At 44.8% G+C, this 24241-nt stretch overlaps 1 protein-coding gene across 1 annotated transcript; it reads left to right on the forward strand.

Annotated features, from left to right (window-relative positions):
• The first annotated feature begins 275 nt into the window (after positions 1-275).
• On the forward strand, positions 276-4361 carry foxj1b (forkhead box J1b). The gene is made up of 3 exons (XM_020460949.2): positions 276-543; positions 723-1384; positions 2167-4361. The coding sequence occupies exons 2-3, from the start codon at positions 794-796 to the stop codon at positions 3022-3024; spliced, it is 1449 nt and encodes a 482-aa protein (XP_020316538.1). The 5' UTR covers positions 276-543; positions 723-793; the 3' UTR covers positions 3025-4361.
• Positions 4362-24241: the final 19880 nt, after the last annotated feature.

Here is a 24241-nt window from a genome sequence, read left to right on the forward strand (position 1 = left end):
CGTCCAGAAATTGATATAACAACTTCAGATGATTAGCCCCTTTAACATAGGCTAGCCTACTGTGGATATAATTATGCGTATGCTACATCAATTCCGAGGTTGAATATGCAGTTCAGCGCGCTCCTCATATCCCCATGAACGTCAGCAGTGTCTGACAAGCCAAGTGAAACCTGGAGAGAAAGGAACCAGCCAATCAGAGACGTTCAATGCGTTTAAAGGGCTTGTGGGCAGTCTCTCCACCTTTATTATGAGCATCCAAAAACCTTCCAGCATCCAGACTTTTTCATGTATCATTCCGTAAAGCAACTGTCCGGGAATTAAATAATTAGGATTACGCAAAACGACTGAAATGGATGAAATAATCTGATGGATTTTTAAATGAACAGCTGGATCCTACTTTGGTGAGCCTTCCCCCTCTACTCTTGTTGCGCAGAGGATAGTGCTTCGCTGAAGTCCTTTGGGAATAGAGCACAGGGACGGATCGACAGACGGTTGCAACAGGTGCAAACTGTTCCCGAGCATCATCGCTGACCTGTCATTGAGGTAAGGATATAGGCTATCTTCTGTACTATGATCATTTTTATTACATTTTGGAATCACGTTTTGACACGTTGGCATGTTGAGCCAAATAGTCCAATTTTTAATCGTGTGTTTTTAATACTGTAATGGGGGTAGTGGATCAAATTAGAATTTGTGTGTTTTTCAATATTTGTTTTGTGCAGGACATCTCATTGAACAGTCCTACAACATTTTCACATTTTTGCGGGTGACCGTCTCGTGCGTCACGCTCAGAATGCCTGTCCTGATGAGTCCAGAGATCGCCTCCAAGTTTAAGGAGAAATGTCTGAAATTACAGCCGGAGAACCAGGACACCGCAGCCGGGTCAGAGCACCTGGACGACAGCCTGACCAGCCTCCACTGGCTTCAGAACTTCTCCATCCTCAGCACTAACTCAGAAAGATCCACCGGCACCGGCTCCGGTTGCCCCTCACAGCACCTGGTCTCCTACCACCAGCGCCTGTACCCCCCGGGCACCGACTCCCCTTCTAGCCCTCCAGCAGGGGACACGGCCGCTACCGGGATGCCTCTCTGCCTCGGGAGCCCCGTTACCTCTGGCAGTAACTCCACCGACGCGCGTTTGGTGAATTATCCACACCACCAAACCACAACCTACCCTCACCTCAACCACCACATCACGCAGATCATCCCACCAGAGGAGATTGACTTTAAAACGAACCCCAAAGTCAAACCTCCTTATTCCTATGCCTCTCTCATCTGTATGGCCATGCAGGCCAGCAAAAAGCCCAAGGTGACTCTTTCCACCATCTATAACTGGATCACAGACAACTTCTGCTACTACAGACATGCTGAGCCCAGCTGGCAGGTAAATGACCCGGCTCTCCTCTGTCTCTCTATTATTGATTAGCTAAATGGTGACAGGGAGAGAAGAGAGGGGGAGAAGGGGGAGCAGAAGGTTTGCCACATGCATATTAAACCAGTTGTTTGGTTGTAAGAATATGAATGCACTTATACAACATACATTTAAAACCCATTTATCCTATTATTTCTCATAATCATCTAGTCTAACAGTAACTTACACTGTATTCTATTATGTATGACACAGCTTGACTAGCCTAGTCATATTCATTTTCATTTACATTTCAAATCACAGAACATCTCTGCAATTTCTACCCTCCAAGAAATCTCTGTCAGGCTTCTTTCTCAGGGGGCCAAGCACAAGTGCTATACTGCTCCGGGGAGGTGTGTGTGTGTGTGTGTGTGTGTGTGTGTGTGTGTGTGTGTGTGTGTGTGTGTGTGTGTGTGTGTGTGTGTGTGTGTGTGTGTGTGTGTGTGTGTGTGTGTGTGTGTGTGTGTGTGTGTGTGTGTGTGTGTTAATGAGGATCCCTGTGAGAGCTCCCTTGGCAGCCAAGCACGGCTGATCATGTTTGAAATGCACAGAACTCTACACTAGAATGCCTCATTAGGTGCATTTGCTTTCCTACACAAACAACAACAATACCTCCTCCGCCTCTTCCTTAAATGCCTTTCTCTATCTCTTTCTCCCTCTCTCCATTTGACACACACACCATTCATACATTATATTAAATGAAATACACATTTAACATGGACTTAACACATTTGTTTCTTCTCCCCTCGCCCTCTCAGAACTCTATCCGCCATAACCTCTCGCTCAACAAGTGCTTCATGAAAGTTCCACGGCAGAAGGATGAACCAGGGAAAGGAGGCTTCTGGCAGATCGACCCTCAGTATGCTGACATGTTCGTCAACGGAGTCTTCAAGAGAAGGAGAATGTCCTCCAGCCACTACAACACCCACAGGCAGAGCAAGCTCCTACACAACCAGGAAACTGGCTACCACAGAGCCACTCAGCAGGGCCAAGATGGCTACCACTACCAAGGAGCTGGAGCCGGCAACAAGCGTAAACAACCTTCTCCAAGGCAAAACAGCAAGATGGCGGGGACACCCAAATCCCCACTGTTAGCCACAGAGGCCCACAGCGCAGATGTAGTTCTGAGGGGAGACTTTGACCTTGCATCTGTGTTTGACGATGTCCTTAGTGGAAACTGCAGTACATTCGAAGACCTGGACATCAACACTGCTCTGAGCTCCCTGGGCTGCGAGCTGGATCTGACCCTGCAGGAGAGGCACTCTGTCGGGCTGGGGAGGTGGTGTGGAGAGGGGGACAACCAGACCCAGAACCAGACCCAGACCCATGACTCTTATGGCTACATGGAGCTGAGTGGCTCAGTGGGATGTAATAGTAGTAACATTGGGAACCTTTACATTCAACAACAGCAGCTGAACCAGGATCAGTTGTTACAGACCCACCTGCTCCAGTTTGAGGAGGTGACTCTGTTCCCAGAGCAGCAGGAGGTGCACCCCTGGGAGGAGATGAAGGAGGAAGTGCAGGCCATCCCTCAGACTCTGGATCAGGGCTTTGGTCTGTGTGAAGGATTCTTCTCAGAGATACAACCCTGGGAGAGGGCTGAGGCCTACCTGTGACAAACCAACCACTGTTGAACCAATGCTTACGCCACCCCTTAGCCAAGGGATTCAGGCCCTAGCCACGACTTCCTTATAGTAAATGCTGGGACAGGGGATTCAGGAGACTGCTGGTCATTCATGCAGTTCCTTCAGACTATGGTTAAAGACTGGGTTGTTGTGGTTTGAAGGAGCATGTTGTATTTGTTTCACAAGACAATGAAACACTATTGGTCATACCTTCTGCTATGTGCTCCACACTCCAAACAGATATGCACTCTGTTGGCTTGTGGGGCAGACCTACATACAGACAACTATTTTTCTACATTAGCCTCATGAAATCTTATATACATCAAATGTATTTTTTTCTTGTTTGTTTTTGAGAGATCTATGCTGTATGTTTATGACTTTATGAAGATCTATATTTCTGGTTTGATCGCTGACTAGAGAAGTCAATGAAGTCAAATGCAGTACTTAGTGTTGGGTCATAGTCAAACCTATTGATCCAATTTCAATGTGTTTTTCAAGTAATCAATTTAATATATATATATATATATATATATATATCGATTAGAGTGGAACAACAAATCAGTGATACTGGCTCCGGGGTTCAGAGTTGATTTTGACGGCTGTAGAAGGTGTCCAATTGAACTAGCTTCAGGTCTTAGCTATAAATTAAATATGGCCATGTGTCGTGTGTCATAGGCTATGGCAAAGCAGAAAGAGGGACAGAAATGAACTGAAATGAACTGAAATGCCTCAATCAGAATACCCAAGCATATGCACTTTGAGTGACAACAGGTATGTTTGAGGATAGAAAATATTTCTGCTGTGCATCAGAATGCTATTTTCCCTTGTTCCATAAAACATGCAATGTCACAGATTCAGCGTGCACACACCATCATTTGACAGCAACACCACAGCCTTCGTAGGCACTGACGGTTTTGTTCAAGTTTTCAAGTTTTCTGACAATCTTACATTTGATTGAACTCTATTAATGAGTCTGTTCAGGATATACTGAGGAAATCTGCATTCTCTCACTGGGTGATTGGCTTCCATTTTGTGATAATGATTACTGATTTTTGATTGATTACGTCAAACCACGATAAATATATAAATTAACAACAATGGACTGTTTTTGAAAGGATGATTAATTTAAAATGGTATGTTGTTTGGGAAAACAGATGAACCAATGAAAAGGCTTGTGCTCTAGAAAGGTTTGATTTTCTTGAGTTAATTGTGAAGATCAGATCAACCTTTATACAATGTCTTCAATGTCATTCTGTTGTTTTTATTTGTACTCTTATAAGTTGTTAAAAATGCAATCATGCCTCAATGCAATAAATGTTGTCAATTTAGATGTTTTATCTCATTCGTTTGCCATATTGCACGTGAAAGTCAAAGATGCAATCCATTGGTCAATAAGGCTCAAGAACAGCTTGTTCATAGATGAGAAGATACAGAATATCTCATTCTTGGTCAGGCCCAGACTAGCCTGGTCTCTCAGAATTGCAACATCACATTGAACAAATACCTATAACTCTGTGAGGTCTCTGCCAGTATCGTAGGTCGATGTGATCTGGCCAGGATCAGTGCTAGGCTATGTTATGAGCTGGTGAATAGAGGTTGAACAGGATTATGTACAGGTGGAACGTTTATAGAATATAATGTGAAAGGAAACCTTCCTCTCTCAGTTCAGATGCTAAACAAAGAAATCTCTTGCAGTTGGAGCATGACGAACGGCATATGGGTTATTTTCTATTTCCAGTTGTCTCATTTTGCTGTAATTCTTTCATTTGAAAGGTTAATGTCTCTCAGCAGTTATGTCGATCAAGTCTATATCCAGAGAACATTCTCTCAAACCAGGTTGGTTTGAACTAAGAGCAACAGTTTTCAAGGATATTACATCTGCGCCACACACACATGGCTTCTCCCTTCAAATCTCTTTTTAATTGAAAAAGCCAAAAAAGGGGAGAAAAATGTGGATTATCCAATCCCATTGGTTCTCCCTCCCTGCAGTTGGAGGTCGGGAGTAAAGATCTTTTGGGATCAGCCAAATAACTCAGATTCCTAGAAACAGCAGGGACTGTGCAAAGAGACAGAATCGTGAGGTTACGTGATTTCACAATTTCCTGAGAGCTGATGATAACTATGCTATATCAGTTACACACCAGCCTGTACCAGTTATTATGTTTCAGTCTCCCAGGAGTCCTGCTTATTCTAATGATAATGATGATGGTGGTGGTGAGGGTGTGTGTGTGGCTTGATGTGTGTCTATGTGTATGTATGTGTGTGTGGGGGGGGGGGGGGGGGGGGTTGTAAATGTGTGTGTGTGTGTGAGGTTTAAATATTGGCCCCCATGTTTGAATAGATAACCTTATCTCTATGGAGGCAGGATTCTGTAGCTCTATTCACCCTGGCTCTGAGACCAGCGCTGCCCAGCACGCGGACGCTGTGACTGCAAGACCAGGAACAAGACTCGCCTGTCACAGTGGGCTAATGCTACGCTACTTTATAGCTTCTCTGGCACTGTGTGTGTGTGTGTGTTTTATAGCCCCCCCTGGCAATCCATGGACAAACCCTGATTAGTGGGCTGCATACAGACCCCCCTAACACATACAGGATAGGAGGAGGGAATTTGAAAAGTGGAGGGGAGTGGCTAAGATAGGAAATACACCTCAACGATCTTTCTAATAGGTTTATGTTTATGTATGACATGTAAATTAGGTTCCATTTGTTCCATTTGTTCCATTTGACAATATTTGCTCTTTTCATCCATGTGCTTTGCTGTGTTCCTGTGATACAATGATTTACATTATGAAAGACCGTGCACTTACAAGGTCGTTGTGTCCAAAATTGTAGTCAGAGTGTGTGTGTGTGTGTGTGTGTGTGTGTGTGTGTGTGTGTGTGTGTGTGTGTGTGTGTGTGTGTGTGTGTGTGTGTGTGTGTGTGTGCGTGCATGCGTGTGTGTGTGTGTGCGTGTGTGTGTGTGCCTGTCTACATGTGTGCCTGTCTACGTGTGTCCATGTGTCTGTCTGTCCAGAACACATTACATGTTAAAGCTCTCAGCAGCCTGTGTTGAATGGGGTTTAGGGATGTTATTGTTAAGCTAAACCCAAAAGCTTTCCTGAAGCAATGAACCATTCTGTCTATGTGACTATGATTAACAAGGGCTGTGTCTTATAACTCCTTCTTCGGTCAAAGATGACAACCACCCATTCTAAATGGACCCCTAGCTATTCTAGGCACCTGAACTATAGGATATAGACGATGGAAGCAAAATGGTGAAAAAAACACCAACTAGTATAGTAGGGGTCAAGGTGAAACTATTAACACATTATGAATATACCTATGAAATACTTTCAGGTCTACTCAAGTGCCTAGCAGTTAGGGACTGGGGGTCAATTTGGAATTGGGTACCACCATTGAACCACTGTATAGTAGTAGTTATGGGGTTATCTATATGCTGCAGAACCGAGAGCTTGATGGGAAACAGAGACATGACATTTATTTTCATGAATCTCATGAATAGCTTATAGTGCTCGCTCATTGTAGAAGATCCTCTCTGTCTATCAAATTGTGTAAAGTATCAGTCCAGTCAGGTCTCACAACTGGCCTCTAGTCTGATGAGGCAGTGCAATGGACTGTGGTGTATGATGGAGTTGGTATATGCCATAGTGATGTGTGCATTGGTGGTTTGTGTTTTTGAGTGTGTGAACTGGTGTTCGCTCAGGAAAAATTGCCACTATTTTCCAGGGAGTCCCCCGGACTGTTTTCCAGAGGGTATTGGTGTGTGTTGCCACTGCCCATGTCAGTGAAAGGCATTCCTTTCTGTTCCCTGTGGTCACTATGATCTTTGGGTACTATGGGACTAAACTGGCTGCTCAGGGGAGAGAAGGGAGGGGGGCCTATGAGACTACAGGCTGCTGGCTTTAGAGAGGAGGCCAGCCAGAGGCCAGCATGTCTGGGGTGGGTAAACTGGGCACAGGCGTGGGGGACAAGAGGGACCAGAGGGACTCAGTCCTCCTGGACCTCTGCCACACACACTGCCCCATGCCAAGCAGCAGAGCAGAGAACAAGTCTGTGCCCAGACTGTCCCGTATTGTGTCTGCTGTATAGTTTCTTCGTTCTCCACTCCTCAGACATACATCTCCTGGGAGGTTTTCTCTCGCTCGCTGTCCCTCTGGAATTCAGATTCTCAATCTATTCACGGAATGAACTCTGCACTACAAAACTACCAAAGCAACCAACATTCTAAATGAAGGAATAATGTCATACTAAACAGGTAGACCATGAGAACGGATGTAGATGGGCTTTGACTGGAGAGTGTAGCAGTAGCAGACGGGTCAAATCGCCTTTCTTGAGACACTTCTTTTGGCTTTTCACAGAGATACACTGTCAACCATGGTTAGATTGTCATGATGGAGATCGTCATGGTGGAGACTGTCATAGTGGAGACTGTCATAGTGGAGACTGTCATAGTAGAGATTGCCATAGTGGAGATTGTCATAGTGGAGAAAGTCATGGTGGAGAAAGTCATGGTGGATATTATCAAGACAATGAAATTAATGCTTGTATAATACTTCTTGAGACTCTTGCAACAACAACAAAACAATCAGTAGAATGTGTGTATGTGTGGGGCTCCCGAGTGGCGCAGCGGTCTAAGGCACTGCATCTCAGTGTAAGAGGCGTCACTGCAGTCCCTGGTTCGTATCCAGGCTGCATCACATCTGGCTGTGATTGGGACTCCCATAGGGCGGTGTACAATTGGCCCAGCGTTGTCCGGGGTCGGCCGTCATTGTAAGTAAGAATTTGTTCTTAAATGACTAGTTCAATAAAGGTTCAATGTGTGTGCCTGTATTTCTATATACCAACTGTGTTATCTTCTTGAAGGCCCTACACTGAGCCTCTCTCTCCCTGCCATCCACACACACTCCATTCTCTCTCTCAGACTATACATACACTGCCTAGGGCTCTTATTTGATTGGCTGGGCTTTGCTTTGTCAAGCCTGGCATCTGGCACACCATGAGAGCTACGGTACACCTTATACTGAGCTCTGCCTACACACACATACACATCGCAGGCATGTAACACACATACATACATACATACATACACAATCCATCCCCACCATCATCATCAGTAGCATAAGCAGCGCTCCTAACAAAAAACAGGCCAGTCTAAATCATTTACATCTCTCTGACCCTGATCATGACCTCTATGATCTCACTCCATTGTTGGGAAAGCACCTCTGATTACATAAGGGTGACTGTGTGGTGTGTAACTCTATCTGTCAGGCCTTAGTTAAACTAATCCCCTGCTGGTTAAATATGCATGAACTGACTGGTCACCTGTGTGGGGTGTGATTCGGCCATTATGCCAAACATCAGGTGTCTTCCCTCAACTTGCCTTATAGTGACCACATCAACATGGTCATGGTAGAAGATGTTTTTGAAGAGCTTGTTTGCAGGACTATGGTTGCATGATGACAAACCTGGCTGAGCTGAATTAGATGAGTAAGCTATGACAAGTAGAGCCTGCCTGAGAGAGCACACACAGACACTCATGCACACACACACATTATGTACAAACACACGCACGCACGGACACACACACGCACGCACGCACGCACACACACACACACACACACACACACACACACACACACACACACACACACACACACACACACACACACACACACACACACACACACACACACACACACACACACACACACACACACACACACAAGGGGTTAATTAAAACTGATTGGGTCTTGTGGGACCAAACCTACCCCTGACAGGTAAGGTATCAGTCTCACATGTACTATTGTGTGTGTGCCTGTGTGTGTGTGTGTGTGTGTGTGTGTGTCTGTGTGTGCACATATGTGTAAGCTAAGCAGTACCTCCCCCTCCCCAAGTGCAGTGCTTCTCAGTGAGACAGGCATGAAGCTGCAGGGAGGCAGGAATTGGTTCCAGAGTGTTCCAGTGTTCCAGAGTGTAGGCCTAATCAGCAGTCGTGCATTAGCATTCTGAAGTGACTCTGAAGAGCATGGTGCACCTCTCTGGATCCTTCTGGGACTGCTGGGGGTAAAGACACAGCATATAGAGCCCACGAGCACTACATTAGGCCTATCACTCTGCATAAACGCAGACAGGAAGACGGACAGAAACACACACACACACACACACACACACGCACACACGCACACACAGACATGAGATGCACACACACGCGTACCCACACATACACAACGAGCGAAATCCATACAGACAAGCAAATTAAGAGCATTGTCTTTTACTGTCTGTGCCAAGATAATGGTGTGTTCATATTAGCATGTTATGTTCTGCTCTGTCACAGGCTGGTTAGAGCTACGTGCTGTTTGTTCATGTCAGCTAAGCAAAGCAATGTTCTATAGCAGCAACATGGCACGGCCAGGGGACAGCCACTAACAGTACACACCTCCCTGTGCTCTGCCAGCAGGCTAGAACAGTCAAATTGGCCCCTAAAGAACAGACAAAGCCATGGTAGAGATCTCCACCGAGGCTGGATGGGAACGCAAGAGAGAGGAGAGCGAGAGAAACAGGGGGGAGAGAGAGGGGGTGAGGAGCCGTAAGAGCTTGTTCGATGTGCAGGGGGAGAGGGATAGGAGAGAGAGAGCAGAGAGGAGAGAAATAATGAGATACGAGAGAAGAGATAGAGAAGAGAGAGTGGGAAAAGAGAAAAATATGTTTTGTTGTCATATACACCGGAAGCACATACAGAGGTGCAGTGAAATGTGTTGTTTTACAGGGTCAGCTAATTGTACTGCACCCCACTGTAGAAAATTAGGAAAATAAAATAAAAATAAAAATAAAATAACATTTAATGGTATTTTTCTTATAGGAACTCAGCCTGGCTTTAATTACTTTTGAAAGTTTTAATAGTAGAATGCACAAGGTACAATTTAGATTTTTGGTAGTGCAACATCAGTTCCTCTTGTCATGTCAGTCATTGCATACCTTAGAGGGCTATTTATAACCTATTTATAACTTGTCAGAAATGTTCAGATCAAGTAGTCCATGACACGTTTTTTTAGCCCAAAGATATTGTTGTAATTTTTTAGTCACTCAAATATTACATGAATACACATCAGACATGGCAAAATGTATACTGCAACAAAATGTGCCTTAAAACAGCTAAATGTTATTTGCACCCCATGACAAAATGTGCCTTAAAACAGCAAAATGTTCTTTGCACCCCATGACAAAATGTGCCTTAAAACATCAAAATGTTCTTTGCACCCCATGACAAAATGTGCCTTAAAACAGCTAAATGTTCTTTGCACCCCATGACAAAATGTGTAGAATTGCAGGACATAAGCTTTAAACCTGCTCAAATTTCTCCACCAACAAGAAGGGCGTGAACAGACGTGGCACGAACATGATTTTTCCCAATACTGGAAGTGGGGCTAGAGTGATCTATAGGACTCCAAAAGGACTGGATTCTGATTCAGTATCAAAGACTCCTGTGGTAGTCCAGTCTTTTTGTCAATCTCACAGTGAGTGTCCCTGAGTTTACACTGACAGAAATAAAAAGCAATGTGTGTGTGTGTGTGTGTGTGTGTGTGTGTGTGTGTGTGTGTGTGTGTGTGTGTGTGTGTGTGTGTGTGTGTGTGTGTGTGGTGAGGTGTGGTGTGTGTCTCTCGCTCTCTCTTCCTAGTCCCACTCTTGTATCTCTCTGCCATTTGAATCCACACATTCTCCCATTCAGGCGAAGAGAAGAGAAGAAATAGAAAATGAGATCAAAAGAGAGGAGAGACAAGTGTTTTCTCCCTAATGTCAGACCTGGGCCAGACCCGGGCCAACTCTGCTGTCATAGGGAGCTTATTATGCTAGACCACAGACACCCTGGGTGACACTGCCAATCAACCCAGGCAAACAGAGGAGAGAAGAGTGGGAGGGAGGAGAGATGAGCGCGGAGGAGGGAGGGCATGTGTTTGTTAAGTGCATGTAGTCTGTGGCTTTGTGGGCAATCAATGCTACCTTACTGGACTGTGTGAAAGGATCCTGCTGAGTGGGCGTAACTGCGTTTGTGTGTGTGTCCAGTTTGGCCAGTAGGGCTGTGTTTTCAGTGCAGACATGTACCATTGATTTGGTCCCTTTCTGTGTATCAGTGATTTGGTCCAGTGCACATTGGGGTGAGGGGTGTGAATTCATTAGCGGTGGTAATTACAGGATCCCTCTCTACAGTAATAATGTGTCATTAAACCCCCTCAGCCTCCCACATTGCCAATTAAGATCAGAGGGGGAGAGGTTAAATACCAACCCACAACCTACAAACTGTGTGTATTCGTGCGTGTGTGTGGTGTGTGCGTGTGCCTGTATGTGTGTGTGTGTGTGTGTGTGTGTGTGTGTGTGTGTGTGTGTGTGTGTGTGTGTGTGTGTGTGTGTGTGTGTGTGTGTGTGTGTGTGTGTGTGTGTGTGTTCGTGTCATTGAAGACTAGGACAATCCTCCTCATGGAATTTCATTTTTTATTTAAATAGTGTAACATTAAAAAAGTTATCATAAAACTATACTAAGTATATTCACATGTCACCAAATAATTGATTAAAACAAACTGTTTTGCGATGGTCTACAGTAGCCTCAACAGCACTCTGTAGGGTAGCACCATGGTGTAGCTGGAGAACAGCCAGTTTCTGAGTACATTGACTTCAACACAAAACCTAGGAGGCTCGTGGTTCTCACCCCCTTCCATACAAATCAAATAAAATCCAATCAAATGTTATTGGTCACATACACATGGTTAGCATATGTTAATGTGAGTGTAGTGAAATGCTTGTGCTTCTAGTTCTGACAGTGCAGTAATATCTAACAATTCCCCAAGAACAACCTAATACACACAAATCTAAAAGGGTGAATGAGAATATGTACATGTAAGTATATGAGCGATGGCCGAGCGGCATAGGCAAGGTGCAATAGATGGTATAAATGCAGTATATACATGTGATATGAGTAATGTAAGTTATGTAAACATTATTAAAGTGGCATTATTTAGAGTGCATTGTATAAAGTAACTAGTGATCCGTTTATTAAAGTGGCCAGTGATTGGGTCTCAATGTAGGCAGCAGCCTCTCTGAGTTAGTAATTGCTGTTTAGCAGTCTGATGGCCTTGAGATAGAAGCTGTTTTTCAATATCTCGGTCCCAGCTTTGATGCACCTGTACTGACCTCGCCTTCTGGATGATAGCGGTGTGAACAGGCAGTGGCTCGGGTGGTTGATGTCCTAGACACAACATCCAGAGGACGTCCTCCAACCTATCAGAGCTCTTGCAGCATGAACTGACATGTTGTCCACCCAATCAGAGAACGAATCCAGTACTGAAAGCATCATCTACAACTAGCCAGCACTGCAGTGCATAAAATATGGTGAGTAGTTGACTCAGAGAGAAAGACAATAGTTTAACAGTTTTTAACAAATTCATTTCTTTCAAAATGAAGGAGAAGCAAGAGAGAGAGATATATTTTGTTGCATTTTTATTTAACTAGCGAATGCAGCTAGCTAGTTTATCAATTGCAGCTAGCTAGTTTAGCCTAGTCAAACACCGGGCTCAAACATAGAGGGATGCTATGTTAGCTAGCTGACTATGGCTACGGTGCCCGCCGGAGTAATTGCTAAAGTGCTTGCTGCTGACTGTATACTGTACTGCATGATCGTAGCGGGTTTACTAACACATTAGTTGTAGTAGCTATGATGACTATGACGTTAATATGGTGACAACGATGAAGGCTGTGTGTAGTGGCTAGCGGTTATGATATGAAGGTTTGGCTTGGAAAGTTTTTGTTCACCTGGTCACAGAAAGCTGATGTGTTTTGCACTGAAGTCCACATGCAAAGGAAAAGGTGAGAGAAGAGAGCATAGATGCGAGAAGGAATACAACAATCAAAGGGATCATGCTTTTTGTATGTGGCTGCTATGAAAGTGAACTGTGCTTGCATATGATCAGGGGTGTATTAATTATGTTGAACAACTTTTCTTAAACGGAAGCAAACGGAACGAAACGGGGATAAACATACCTGAATTTGTGCAATAGAAATGTTCATTTGCAACTGTTGGACTAATGATTACACCCCAGATCAACTAGATGCAGGCAAGATTGGACTAATGATTACACCCCAGATCAGCTAGATGCAGGCAAGAGTGGACTAATGATTACACCCCAGATCAGCTAGATGCAGGCAAGAGTGGACTAATGATTACACCCCAGATCAGCTAGATGCAGGCAAGAGTGGACTAATGATTACACCCCAGATCAGCTAGATGCAGGCAAGATTGTGCAAGGCAGTATTGAATGTGTCAATGTCTGTCACCTTGATTACTCAAATGTCTCTCAACCTGTGCACCTACGTTGTAAACTTTCATTCATAGGCTACGTTGTTGCAACATCATGATGGGTATAGGGAAAATTAGAGAGGCCTAGACCTATCGATGATACTTTGAGCTGGGTGAATGGAATATCATCCAATATGCTGTAATAGAAATTAGACCATGCTCATTAAAAATAATCTTCATCCCTCATCTTAAACGGTACCGACCATCACTGGTGTGTGTGTGTCCCAACTAAACTACCCCAAAGTCAGGGCTGTGTTTGAATAGACATTTGATCTCTCATTCGGGGTTATGTCACAATGACAAATGTCAAGCTTTTGTTTGATGAAAAGCTGAAATGAAATAGACAATAAACTTGACAAAAATGGTCACATTATGATCCATGACATGCATACAGTATGTGACCTATAGCATTTCAATTATTTACGAGAGGGTAGAGGATACAAAGAGACTACTGGTGTCATCTGGAAATGTTAGGGGATCATAAAAGTTCACACTTGTGATTTGCGTTTATATCCATATTTCTATTTTTGACACTGTGCTCTTTATTTGACTTTGGATGAATAAACAGGATAATGTCCGTGACTCAAAATCCAACATCAAATGATGAATATTCAAAAGGCTACAGACAAAGGATTTCATTTTCAGAAAATGGAGTATATGTTCAGAGTACATAGATTGAAGGACATCTCCCAGTAGCTACCGCTTTGTCTAGCAAACCGAGCGGATAAGACACAACCTCCTTTTAAATCCACACGATATACACTGAATGTACAGTACATTGAATTCATGCCAACACTTGACATTGTTGGACATAAAAGTGTGTGTGTGCTTCTGTGCCTTCATGCGTGTGAGTGATCACTGTGTGTGTGTGTGACTACCAGTAAAACAAGAAGAGATGCCAAACACACAAGGTGGTCTTCCAAAGACCCTTACAGCCCTGAGAGACAAAGAACAAACAAACAAAGGGATACAAGAGAGGAGAGAAAAGAAAGGCTACAGGGATGAAAAGAGAGAAAGGTCATGTCAAGGTCATGTCAGTGAGCCTTGAATCTGACTTCTAGTAAACATGTCAAATCAAATCAAATTTTATTGGTCGCATACACATATTCTTCAGATGTCGCAGGTGCAGCGAAATGCTTTTTATTTCTAGCTCCAACAGTGCACTAATGCCTAACAATACAAAACAATACACACAAATCCCACAAATTTAAAGAAAGAAATGAAGAAATATCAGAACAAGCAATGTCAGAGTCCACATGTATGTGTGTGTCGAGGGTTGGGGTCACCAGATGACCCCACAGTGTGTGCTGGGGAAGAGCAGGACACTGGTGATAATGTATTTCTTATTGCGTTGAAGTAGTACTGAGAGAAACGGAGGAAGAGTCTGTTTCCTCTCACCCTCTCAGTGCTGTGAGTACACACCAGGGGAGAACGACTGCCCCCTCTCATTTAGGCCACGGAAGTTCAAGGCCGACAACGGTACTCCGAAACATGACCCGCCAAACCGCACTTCTTAACTCCCACCCGCTTAACCTGGAAGCCAGCTGCACCAATGTGTCTGAGGAAACACCATTCACCTGACGACCGAGGTCAGCCTGCAGGCACTTGGCCCACCACGAGGAGTACTAGCGCGAGATGAGCCAAGAAAAGCCCCTCTGGCCAAACACTCCACTAACCCGAACGACGCTGGGCCAATAAATACGCCGCCCTATAAGACTCCCGATCACAGCCAGTTGTGAACAAGCCATGGTCTGTAGTGACGCCTCTAGCACTGGTATCCAGTGCCTTAGACCGCTGCGCCACTCGGGAGCGCCTAGCTTCGGTGGCTACAGCTAGAGATGCAGGTGTCATTTGGTTACCTAGCAGGAAATGTGAATCGCTGAGGAAACGCAATTCAGCCTGCAGGTGCCCTGTCTTAACGTCAACAGTGAAGAGGCGACTCCGGGATGCTGGCCTTCTAGGCAGAGTTCCTCGGTCCAGTGTCTGTGTTCTTTTGCCCATCTTAATCTTTTCTTTTTATTGGCCAGTATGAGATATGGATTTATTTTTGCAACTCTGCCTAGAAGGCCAGCATCCCAGAGTCGCCTCTTCACTGTTGACGTTGAGACAGTTTCTCACATGAAATAGCCTTCATTTCTCAGAACAAGAATAGACTGACGAGTTTCAGAAGATAGGTCTTTGTTTTTAGCCATTTTGAGCCTGTAATCGAACCCACAAATGCTGATGCTCCAGATACTCAACTAGTCTAAAGAAGGCCAGTTTTATTGCTTCTTTAATAAGGACAACAGTTTTCAGCTGTGCTAACATAATTGCAAAAGGTTTTTTAAATTATAAATTTGCCTTTCAAAATGATAAACGATGATTAGCTAACACAATGTGCCATTGGAACACAGGAGTGATGGTTGCTGATAATGGGGCTCTGTACACCTATATATTGTATATCCCATAACAAAAATCAGCTGTTTCCAGCTACAATAGTCATTTACAACATTAACAATGTTTGCACTGTATTTCTGATCAATTTAATGTTATTTTAATGGACAAAACTGTGCTTTTCTTTCATAAACAAGGACATTTCTAAGTGACGCCAAACATTTGAACGGCAGTGTATGTCAGAGACTTTCAAATATCCATGATGAAGGTAATTGAGGTGCTATTGGAGATTGCTATTTTTGAACTATTCAATTGGTTCCATTGCACTGGGCAGAACTAACCAAGCACAGCTCAAGTATCTGAAAGTATGTTTACGTTATGCATTTCACCCAGGTTTGGTAGATAGATAATGACTATGACGTGGGGTTTGTGTACTTGCTCTGATAATGTATGACTAGGGAAACATTATCCTAGCTAGCGCTGCCACCGTCCTTCAACTCTGACAGGGTTTGTGACATCACCAAGGCAAGCTCAGGCTTGCTCAGCCAGCCCTCCCAAGGTCTGAGGCATGAGGACACAAACACACACACACACAGACTCCTCTAATCACAGACAGACCCTGTCGATGCCCGGCGACAAAATTACAACTTGCTTGATTTGGATGGAGTGTGGCTCTTCAGACTAAGCAATCATTTATTTCCTCCATCAGCTACTAAAGAGGCCTAAACTCTCCAACCAGCCTGACTGACCTCCAAAACCCCACCAAGGAGTCACTTCTAACCCCTTTGTCTCAACTCCCCCACACAACTCAACATTATACTGTATTCATGTTTCCCATTCATGCCATTAGCACACTGAGTCAGTATCCTAGTGGTGAGAGCGAGAGAGAGTGAGAGAGAGAGAGAGAGAGAGAGTCAGTACCCTAGTGGTGAGAGCGAGAGAGAGAGAGAGAGAGAGAGAGAGTCAGTACCCTAGTGGTGAGAGCGAGAGAGAGATAGAGAGAGAGAGTCAGTACCCTAGTAGAGAGATCGAGAGAGAGAGAGAGAGAGAGAGAGAGAGAGAGAGAGAGAGAGAGAGAGAGAGAGAGAGAGAGAGAGAGAGAGAGTCAGTACCCTAGTGGAGAGATTGAGAGAGAGAGAGTCAGTACCCTAGTGGTGAGAGAGAGAGAGAGAGAGAGAGAGAGAGAGAGAGAGAGAGAGCGAGTCAGTACCCTAGTGGTGAGAGCGAGAGAGAGAGCGAGAGAGAGAGAGTGAGAGAGAGAGAGAGAGAGAGAGTCAGTACCCTAGTGGTGAGAGCGAGAGAGAGAGAGAGCGAGAGAGCGAGAGCGAGAGAGAGCGAGAGAGAGAGAGAGAGAGCGAGCGAGAGCGAGAGCGAGAGAAAGAGAGAGAGAGAGAGTCAGTACCCTAGTGGTGAGAGCGAGAGAGCGAGAGAGAGATTCTAACGTAACCATTCCCTTCAGACAAAGAAATCTGTTGGCAGATTTGAAAAGATAGGAAAGGTTGTCTGAAACCTGATGCATGGCGGAACTGCAACTACAACAGTCCTAGTTCATTTACTCAGTACCAAAACTAGTTGTTTTCCCAATGGCTATAATACCGAAACTAAGTACAAGAATTTGAACAACATTGCACCATACGTGGCAATTTATTCTTCCATTGTCTATTTCAAATTTAACTCTGCACAATTGCAGTCCAACAGCTTTCCTGTCCATTCAAGAGTGCACTTTCCGCACAGTCAGCACATAAAACCAATAGCAGCACCATCCTGTCCCAAACCATCCCGGTCCTCCATTTTACATCCACCAGACACAACAAGCGTGGTCTGAATCTTTACTATGGGGCCCTATACATCCAACCCAGACATCCACCACCCCTTTACAGCTCACAATGGATTGGCCCAGTGAATGAAGCTGCCAGGAGCCCACAGTGGCCTGGGCTATAGCTGGGTAGAGGGTCTCCCCGGGCGGCCATTGTGATGGTAAGTGAGGCCTGAATGGAATTGGGACGAGCAGGACACATATAAAACAGAGGAAAGATAAAGGGTAAGAGAAGAGCGGGAGGTGAGACAACAAACAACCACCGCAGAGATAGATCGGATAGAACACAGAGTCCCCCCTGACCTAATAACAAGGGTTCTGTTCTTGTGGTTTTGGGGGTTAGGGAAGTGATCTTGGTTGGGTGGCAGGTAGCCTAGCAGTTAGAGAGTTGGGCCAGTCATTGAACTGTTGCTGGTTCAAATACCTGAGCTAACAAGGTGAACAATCTGTCCATTTGGCCTTGAGAAAGACCCTGCAAAACAACACATTTCACTGCACCAAATCCAGTGTATGTGACATAAAAAAAACATCTTGAGGTAAATACAGGTTTATTGATTGATTTTATTTGCCAGTTAAAAAAACACGTTTTTAAAATGTATGCACAGTTTTAAAAACATGACAGGTATATCACAAAAAAGTACGATTTATTTCCATTGTCCCTATTACAATGTTTTGTGTAAAAAAAGAGACAGAAAGAGTGTGCCTGCTCTTTTAGCTGCACTGAAAGGACAAAGACAGTGAGACAAAGACAATAAACACAAGGCTTGTCAAGGCATCAGGAAGTAAAGGGTTGAAACCTGCTCTCTAATCCTCAACCGTTAAGGTTCCAAACACATGTCATTTTCTTAACCCATTGAATGACTTAATAACAGCATAGGTTTCAAGCATCATGCTAGCTAGTCTTGGATGTTAGCCTGAGAGAAGTTACTGGAGAGACGAGTAATACAACGTAAACTGATGATCTGAATCAAATGTCAAATTGTTTAAGCACAGGCCATTGTCTCCTGTAGTTCATATTGCCTTTATAATGTTAGCAAAATATCAACAAGTGACTGAATGTTTGAAAATTATACATGACATCATTAGAATTATGCCTTAATTAATTGACTTGATGGATCAGCTTCTGACAAACTTTTATCAACAGGTTAGTGGTTAAAAATATATATCTTTATGACAGTGGAGGCTTCTCTGAGGAGGAAGGGGAGTACTGTCCTCCTCAGTTAATTTCATACAAATTAAAACATTTAAAAAGTTATCATTTTTAGATAAAACTATACTAAATATAATCACGTCACCAAAGAATTTATTATAACACACTATTTTGCAAAGAAGGTCTACAGTAGCCTCAACAGCACTCTGTTTGTTAGCACCATGGTGTAGCCGGAGGACAGCTAGCTTCCGTCCTCTGAGTACATTGACTTCAATACAAAACTTAGTTCTCACTAGGTTCTCACCATCGTTCTCACCCACTTCTGTAGATTTACACAGTAATTATGACAACTTCCGGAGGACGTCCTCCAACCTATCAGAGCTCTTGCAGCATGAACTGACATGCTGTCCACCCAATCAAAGGATCAGAGAATTAATCGACTACAGAAAGCATAAGCTACAGCCAACTAGCAATGCAGTGCATAAAATGAGGTGAGTAGTTGACTCAAAGAGAGAGAAAGAAAATAGTTGAACAGTTTTTAACAAATGAATTTCTTCCTAAATGAAGCAGAAATAGAGAGAGAGATTTATTTTTATTTGTTCCACTTTCAGTGGTGGGGACTGGCTGATCCTGGCCTTCCACATTCAATATAGTGATGTAGGGTGATTTTCCACAGGTCAAAAGATTTTGAGAGAAATAATAATAATATGAGCATTCATCCAAATCTACAGCAGCTTTCCTGCGAGTGTGCACCCGTGTCTGCGTTTGTGTTTGTTCTGTTCCCAGTGCTGAGTCAGAAGGGGACAATATATTAAGCCTGACCAGGGATACGGGCTCCTCAGCCCAGGCAGATCTCTACCTGCCCTGTTCACTGATGGTTTTACACAGGACACATAATATAACAATTGGGTGCCTGCTTCTTCACAACTATTGACCCAACACACAGTACAGTCAGTGGAACACAGCCCAGGTGGATAAGACGTTCTAGTTCTTTAGAACAGGAGCTCAAGTGGACATTCCATTCTGGTGTGACGTCATACACCATGATGGATGGAAATATTTCTACTTCCTCTAACCGGGGTTAAACAGAGATGTGCTGAATCATCTGTGTGTTTGAAAGGATGTGAATACATTAGTACACTGATTCCCTCTCTTCTCCTCGCCTCTGCTCTCATCTTTTGAAAATAAACTATTAGAGAAATAAGGTCCGCTGTACTCTCTGACCTTACCCATAATGCATCTGTCCTATAAAGGGCACCCAAATCCCTCTGTGTGTGTGTGATTAGAAACAGAGGACCAGAGAGAAGGGGCTTAGGGGATCAGGGCCAAGCCGGGGGGGACATCTGTAGGGCTGCTGGGGGACACAGGGACTTGGCAGGATGGGTTCTGGAGCTGACAGGTGAGGGGTGAAGGAAAGGAGGGGGACAGCAGGACAGGAGGGTGTTTTTTGAATGTGCACCCTTTTAAGAGCAGATGCAGATTCTTAGTACACACACTCTCCTCTCCGTGTGTCTCCTCTCTGCCAGAGGGAAGGGGGACAGTCAGTCACACAAGAACAACAAACCGAGAAAAGAGAACCAGTATGGATACGCTTAGCTCAGTGTTGTCTTAGTGCTTAAACTCCCTCCTCTCTCTCTTCTAGGGGGAAGTAGGCCAGTCAGTCACAGCCCAGGTGGCAGATAGGCCAAGTGTGATTCGGGCTATTATTATTCACAATAATACTGGGTCATTGGAGGGGGTGGAGGTGGGCTCAGACAGGTGCACTGTGGACCCTCTACCACCCCCCTCACCTCCCACCCCTCTCACCTGGGCTAAGAGCCTGGGGGCCTGGTGTGTGTGTGTGTGTCTGTGTGTGTGTGTTGCTCCAGGCACAATGAAGAGAGAGAGCCTGTCAGTGACCACCTGCTGAGCAGCTGTCAGGGTCCAGTTTCAGAGTCGGCTTTCCAGCCAGGGAGGCAGTAGCACACCCACCTACCTACCTACCTGCCTGCCTGCCCATATATCCATCTATCTATTCATTTATCAATCCATCCATTTATCCATCCCTTCATCCATCCATGTCTTTTCACGCCTGCTGCGGTAGGTCAGTTTAACCCTAACCTTAAACTGAACCGACAAGGTTCTTATACCATGAAGCAACAAAAATGAAAATATATGTTGTTCTTGAATAAAAGCTGAACAGTTGAGGTCAATTTGTTTCTTCCACCACTAAATGGTGGGCAAATATCATCGTGAATCAATCTAATGTTGTTTCCAGAATAATGTCACTGCATGTTTAATTCTCTGTTAATCACCTGCATTCTTACAGTATGCCACAAAGATCAAATCAGGCAAAGTTATGTTTGGAACCTTGACATGGTTAAAAGATACTGTTGAAATTCAGTTTTATCTCCTAAATTGTAGCAATTTGACAAAATTATCATGCAGAGACTTGATTGTTGAATTTTTGTGAAGTAGTTCTGATTGCGTCGATTTCCCAATAACCTTAATGAATCGATATAGCCAAAGTTGTGCTTTCTAGTATAACAGGAGTTTACTGGGCAATGGGCACCAGTGGGTGGAGAGACTAGCCGGTGTGACAAACAGGGAAAAACATTTCTGTTTGCAGTAAATGTCTTCCGCGGGTTATTTCATTGATTACAGTTTCTATTCATTTAGCAGGTAAAGTTCCATTCAAAACATTGACATGGATAAAAAGAGATACAGTTTAAATTCCCTTTTATAAGAGATCAAATATTTACTTTATTTGTCTATAGGGGACGGAAATGTATTTTCAATCCCTCCGATATGCACACACACAAACAATAAGTTAGAGAGGCTGGAGCAGTTGCAATTGTAGCAATTTAACTAAATGAACTACCCATACAAGGGTTCGCCAAGTCCCAACAACTTGAGTCCAAATTGAGTCCAAAGTCCCTAACATTTGAGTCAGTCCTATAGAGTCCCAAGTCCCTAGTGTTTGAGTCAGAGTCCTATAGAGTCCCAAGTAGAGTCGCGAGTCCCTTGATAGGCTAAAAGCTGCGGTCTAGCAATCTTTGAAGTTCCATTTAATAATGTAGAAAGCTAGCTGACTTACGGTGCTGAACATTAGTAGGGATAGCTAGCTAATACAGTAGCTACTGCAGTGAATTGAGCAAGGGAGAAAGATTTTCTGACAACATCAAGTCTGAGTTCTGGACTCAAGTACTACAACACTGCGTCTGATGTAAGACAATGGCTTAGGATTGGAAAGACAGACATAACATTTCCACAACGGTTATTCTATGGAAGGCGTGATTAATAACGTAGGTGTCAGGTAGCCCAGTGGTTAGAGCGTTGGACTAGTAACCAGCAGGTAGCCTAGTGGTTAGAGCGTTGGACTAGCAACCAGCAGGTAGCCAAGTGGTTAGAGCGTTGGACTAGTAACCAGCAGGTAGCCCAGTGGTTAGAGCGTTGGACTAGTAACCAGCAGGTAGCCTAGTGGTTAGAGCGTTGGACTAGCAACCAGCAGGTAGCCTAGTGGTTAGAGCGTTGGACTAGTAACCAGCAGGTAGCCTAGTGGTTGGAGCGTTGGACTAGTAACCAGCAGGTAGCCTAGTGGTTAGAGCGTTGGACTAGCAACCAGCAGGTAGCCCAGTGGTTAGAGCGTTGGACTAGTAACCAGCAGGTAGCCTAGTGGTTAGAGCGTTGGACTAGTAACCAGCAGGTAGCCTAGTGGTTAGAGCGTTGGACTAGTAACCAGCAGGTAGCCTAGTGGTTAGAGCGTTGGACTAGTAACCAGCAGGTAGCCTAGTGGTTAGAGCGTTGGACTAGTAACCAGCAGGTAGCCTAGTGGTTAGAGCGTTGGACTAGTAACCAGCAGGTAGCCTAGTGGTTAGAGTGTTGGACTAGTAACCAGCAGGTAGCCCAGTGGTTAGAGCGTTGGACTAGTAACCAGCAGGTAGCCCAGTTGTTAGAGCGTTGGACTAGTAACCAGCAGGTAGCCTAGTGGTTAGAGCGTTGGACTAGCAACCAGCAGGTAGCATAGTGGCTAGAGCGTTGGACTAGTAACCAGCAGGTAGCCTAGTGGTTAGAGCGTTGGACTAGTAACCAGCAGGTAGCCCAGTGGTTAGAGCGTTGGACTAGTAACCAGCAGGTAGCCCAGTGGTTAGAGCGTTGGACTAGTAACCAGCAGGTAGCCTAGTGGTTAGAGCGTTGGACTAGCAACCAGCAGGTAGCCCAGTGGTTAGAGCGTTGGACTAGTAACCAGCAGGTAGCCTAGTGGTTAGAGCGTTGGACTAGTAACCAGCAGGTAGCCTAGTGGTTAGAGCGTTGGACTAGTAACCAGCAGGTAGCCTAGTGGTTAGAGCGTTGGACTAGTAACCAGCAGGTAGCCTAGTGGTTAGAGCGTTGGACTAGCAACCAGCAGGTAGCCTAGTGGTTAGAGTGTTGGACTAGTAACCAGCAGGTAGCCTAGTGGTTAGAGCGTTGGACTAGTAACCAGCAGGTAGCTTAGTGGTTAGAGCGTTGGACTAGCAACCAGCAGGTAGCCTAGTGGTTAGAGCGTTGGACTAGTAACCAGCAGGTAGCCTAGTGGTTAGAGCGTTGGACTAGCAACCAGCAGGTAGCCTAGTGGTTAGAGCGTTGGACTAGTAACCAGCAGGTAGCCTAGTGGTTAGAGCGTTGGACTAGTAACCAGCAGGTAGCCTAGTGGTTAGAGCGTTGGACTAGTAACCAGCAGGTAGCCTAGTGGTTAGAGCGTTGGACTAGTAACCAGCAGGTAGCCTAGTGGTTAGAGCGTTGGACTAGCAACCAGCAGGTAGCCTAGTGGTTAGAGCATTGGACTAGTAACCAGCAGGTAGCCTAGTGGTTAGATCGTTGGACTAGCAACCAGCAGGTAGCCTAGTGGTTAGAGCGTTGGACTAGTAACCAGCAGGTAGCCTAGTGGTTAGAGCGTTGGACTAGTAACCAGCAGGTAGCCTAGTGGTTAGAGCGTTGGACTAGTAACCAGCAGGTAGCCTAGTGGTTAGAGCGTTGGACTAGCAACCAGCAGGTAGCCTAGTGGTTAGAGCGTTGGACTAGTAACCAGCAGGTAGCCTAGTGGTTAGAGCGTTGGACTAGTAACCAGCAGGTAGCCTAGTGGTTAGAGCGTTGAACTAGCAACCAGCAGGTAGCCTAGTGGTTAGAGCGTTGGACTAGTAACCAGCAGGTAGCCTAGTGGTTAGAGCGTTGGACTAGTAACCAGCAGGTAGCCTAGTGGCTAGAGCGTTGGACTAGTAACCAGCAGGTAGCCTAGTGGTTAGAGCGTTGGACTAGTAACCAGCAGGTAGCCTAGTGGTTAGAGCGTTGGACTAGTAACCAGCAGGTAGCCTAGTGGCTAGAGCGTGGACTAGTAACCAGCAGGTAGCCTAGTGGTTAAAGCGTTGGACTAGCAACCAGCAGGTAACCTAGTGGTTAGAGCGCTGGACTAGTAACCTGAAAGGTTGCAAGATCAAATCCCCGAGCTGACAAGGTACAAATCTGTCCTTCTGAACAAGGCAGTTAACCCACTGTTCCTAGGCCATCA

Source organism: Oncorhynchus kisutch, linkage group LG25, assembly GCF_002021735.2.
Source record: "Oncorhynchus kisutch isolate 150728-3 linkage group LG25, Okis_V2, whole genome shotgun sequence".
NCBI lineage: Eukaryota > Metazoa > Chordata > Actinopteri > Salmoniformes > Salmonidae > Oncorhynchus > Oncorhynchus kisutch.

Coding starts and splice junctions, on each gene's coding strand:
- foxj1b (XM_020460949.2), top strand. CDS start 794: ATGCCTGTCCTGATGAGTCCAGAGATCGCCTCCAAGTTTAAGGAGAAA. Junction 1,385..2,166: donor ATGCTGAGCCCAGCTGGCAG/GTAAATGACCCG, acceptor TCGCCCTCTCAG/AACTCTATCCGCCATAACCT.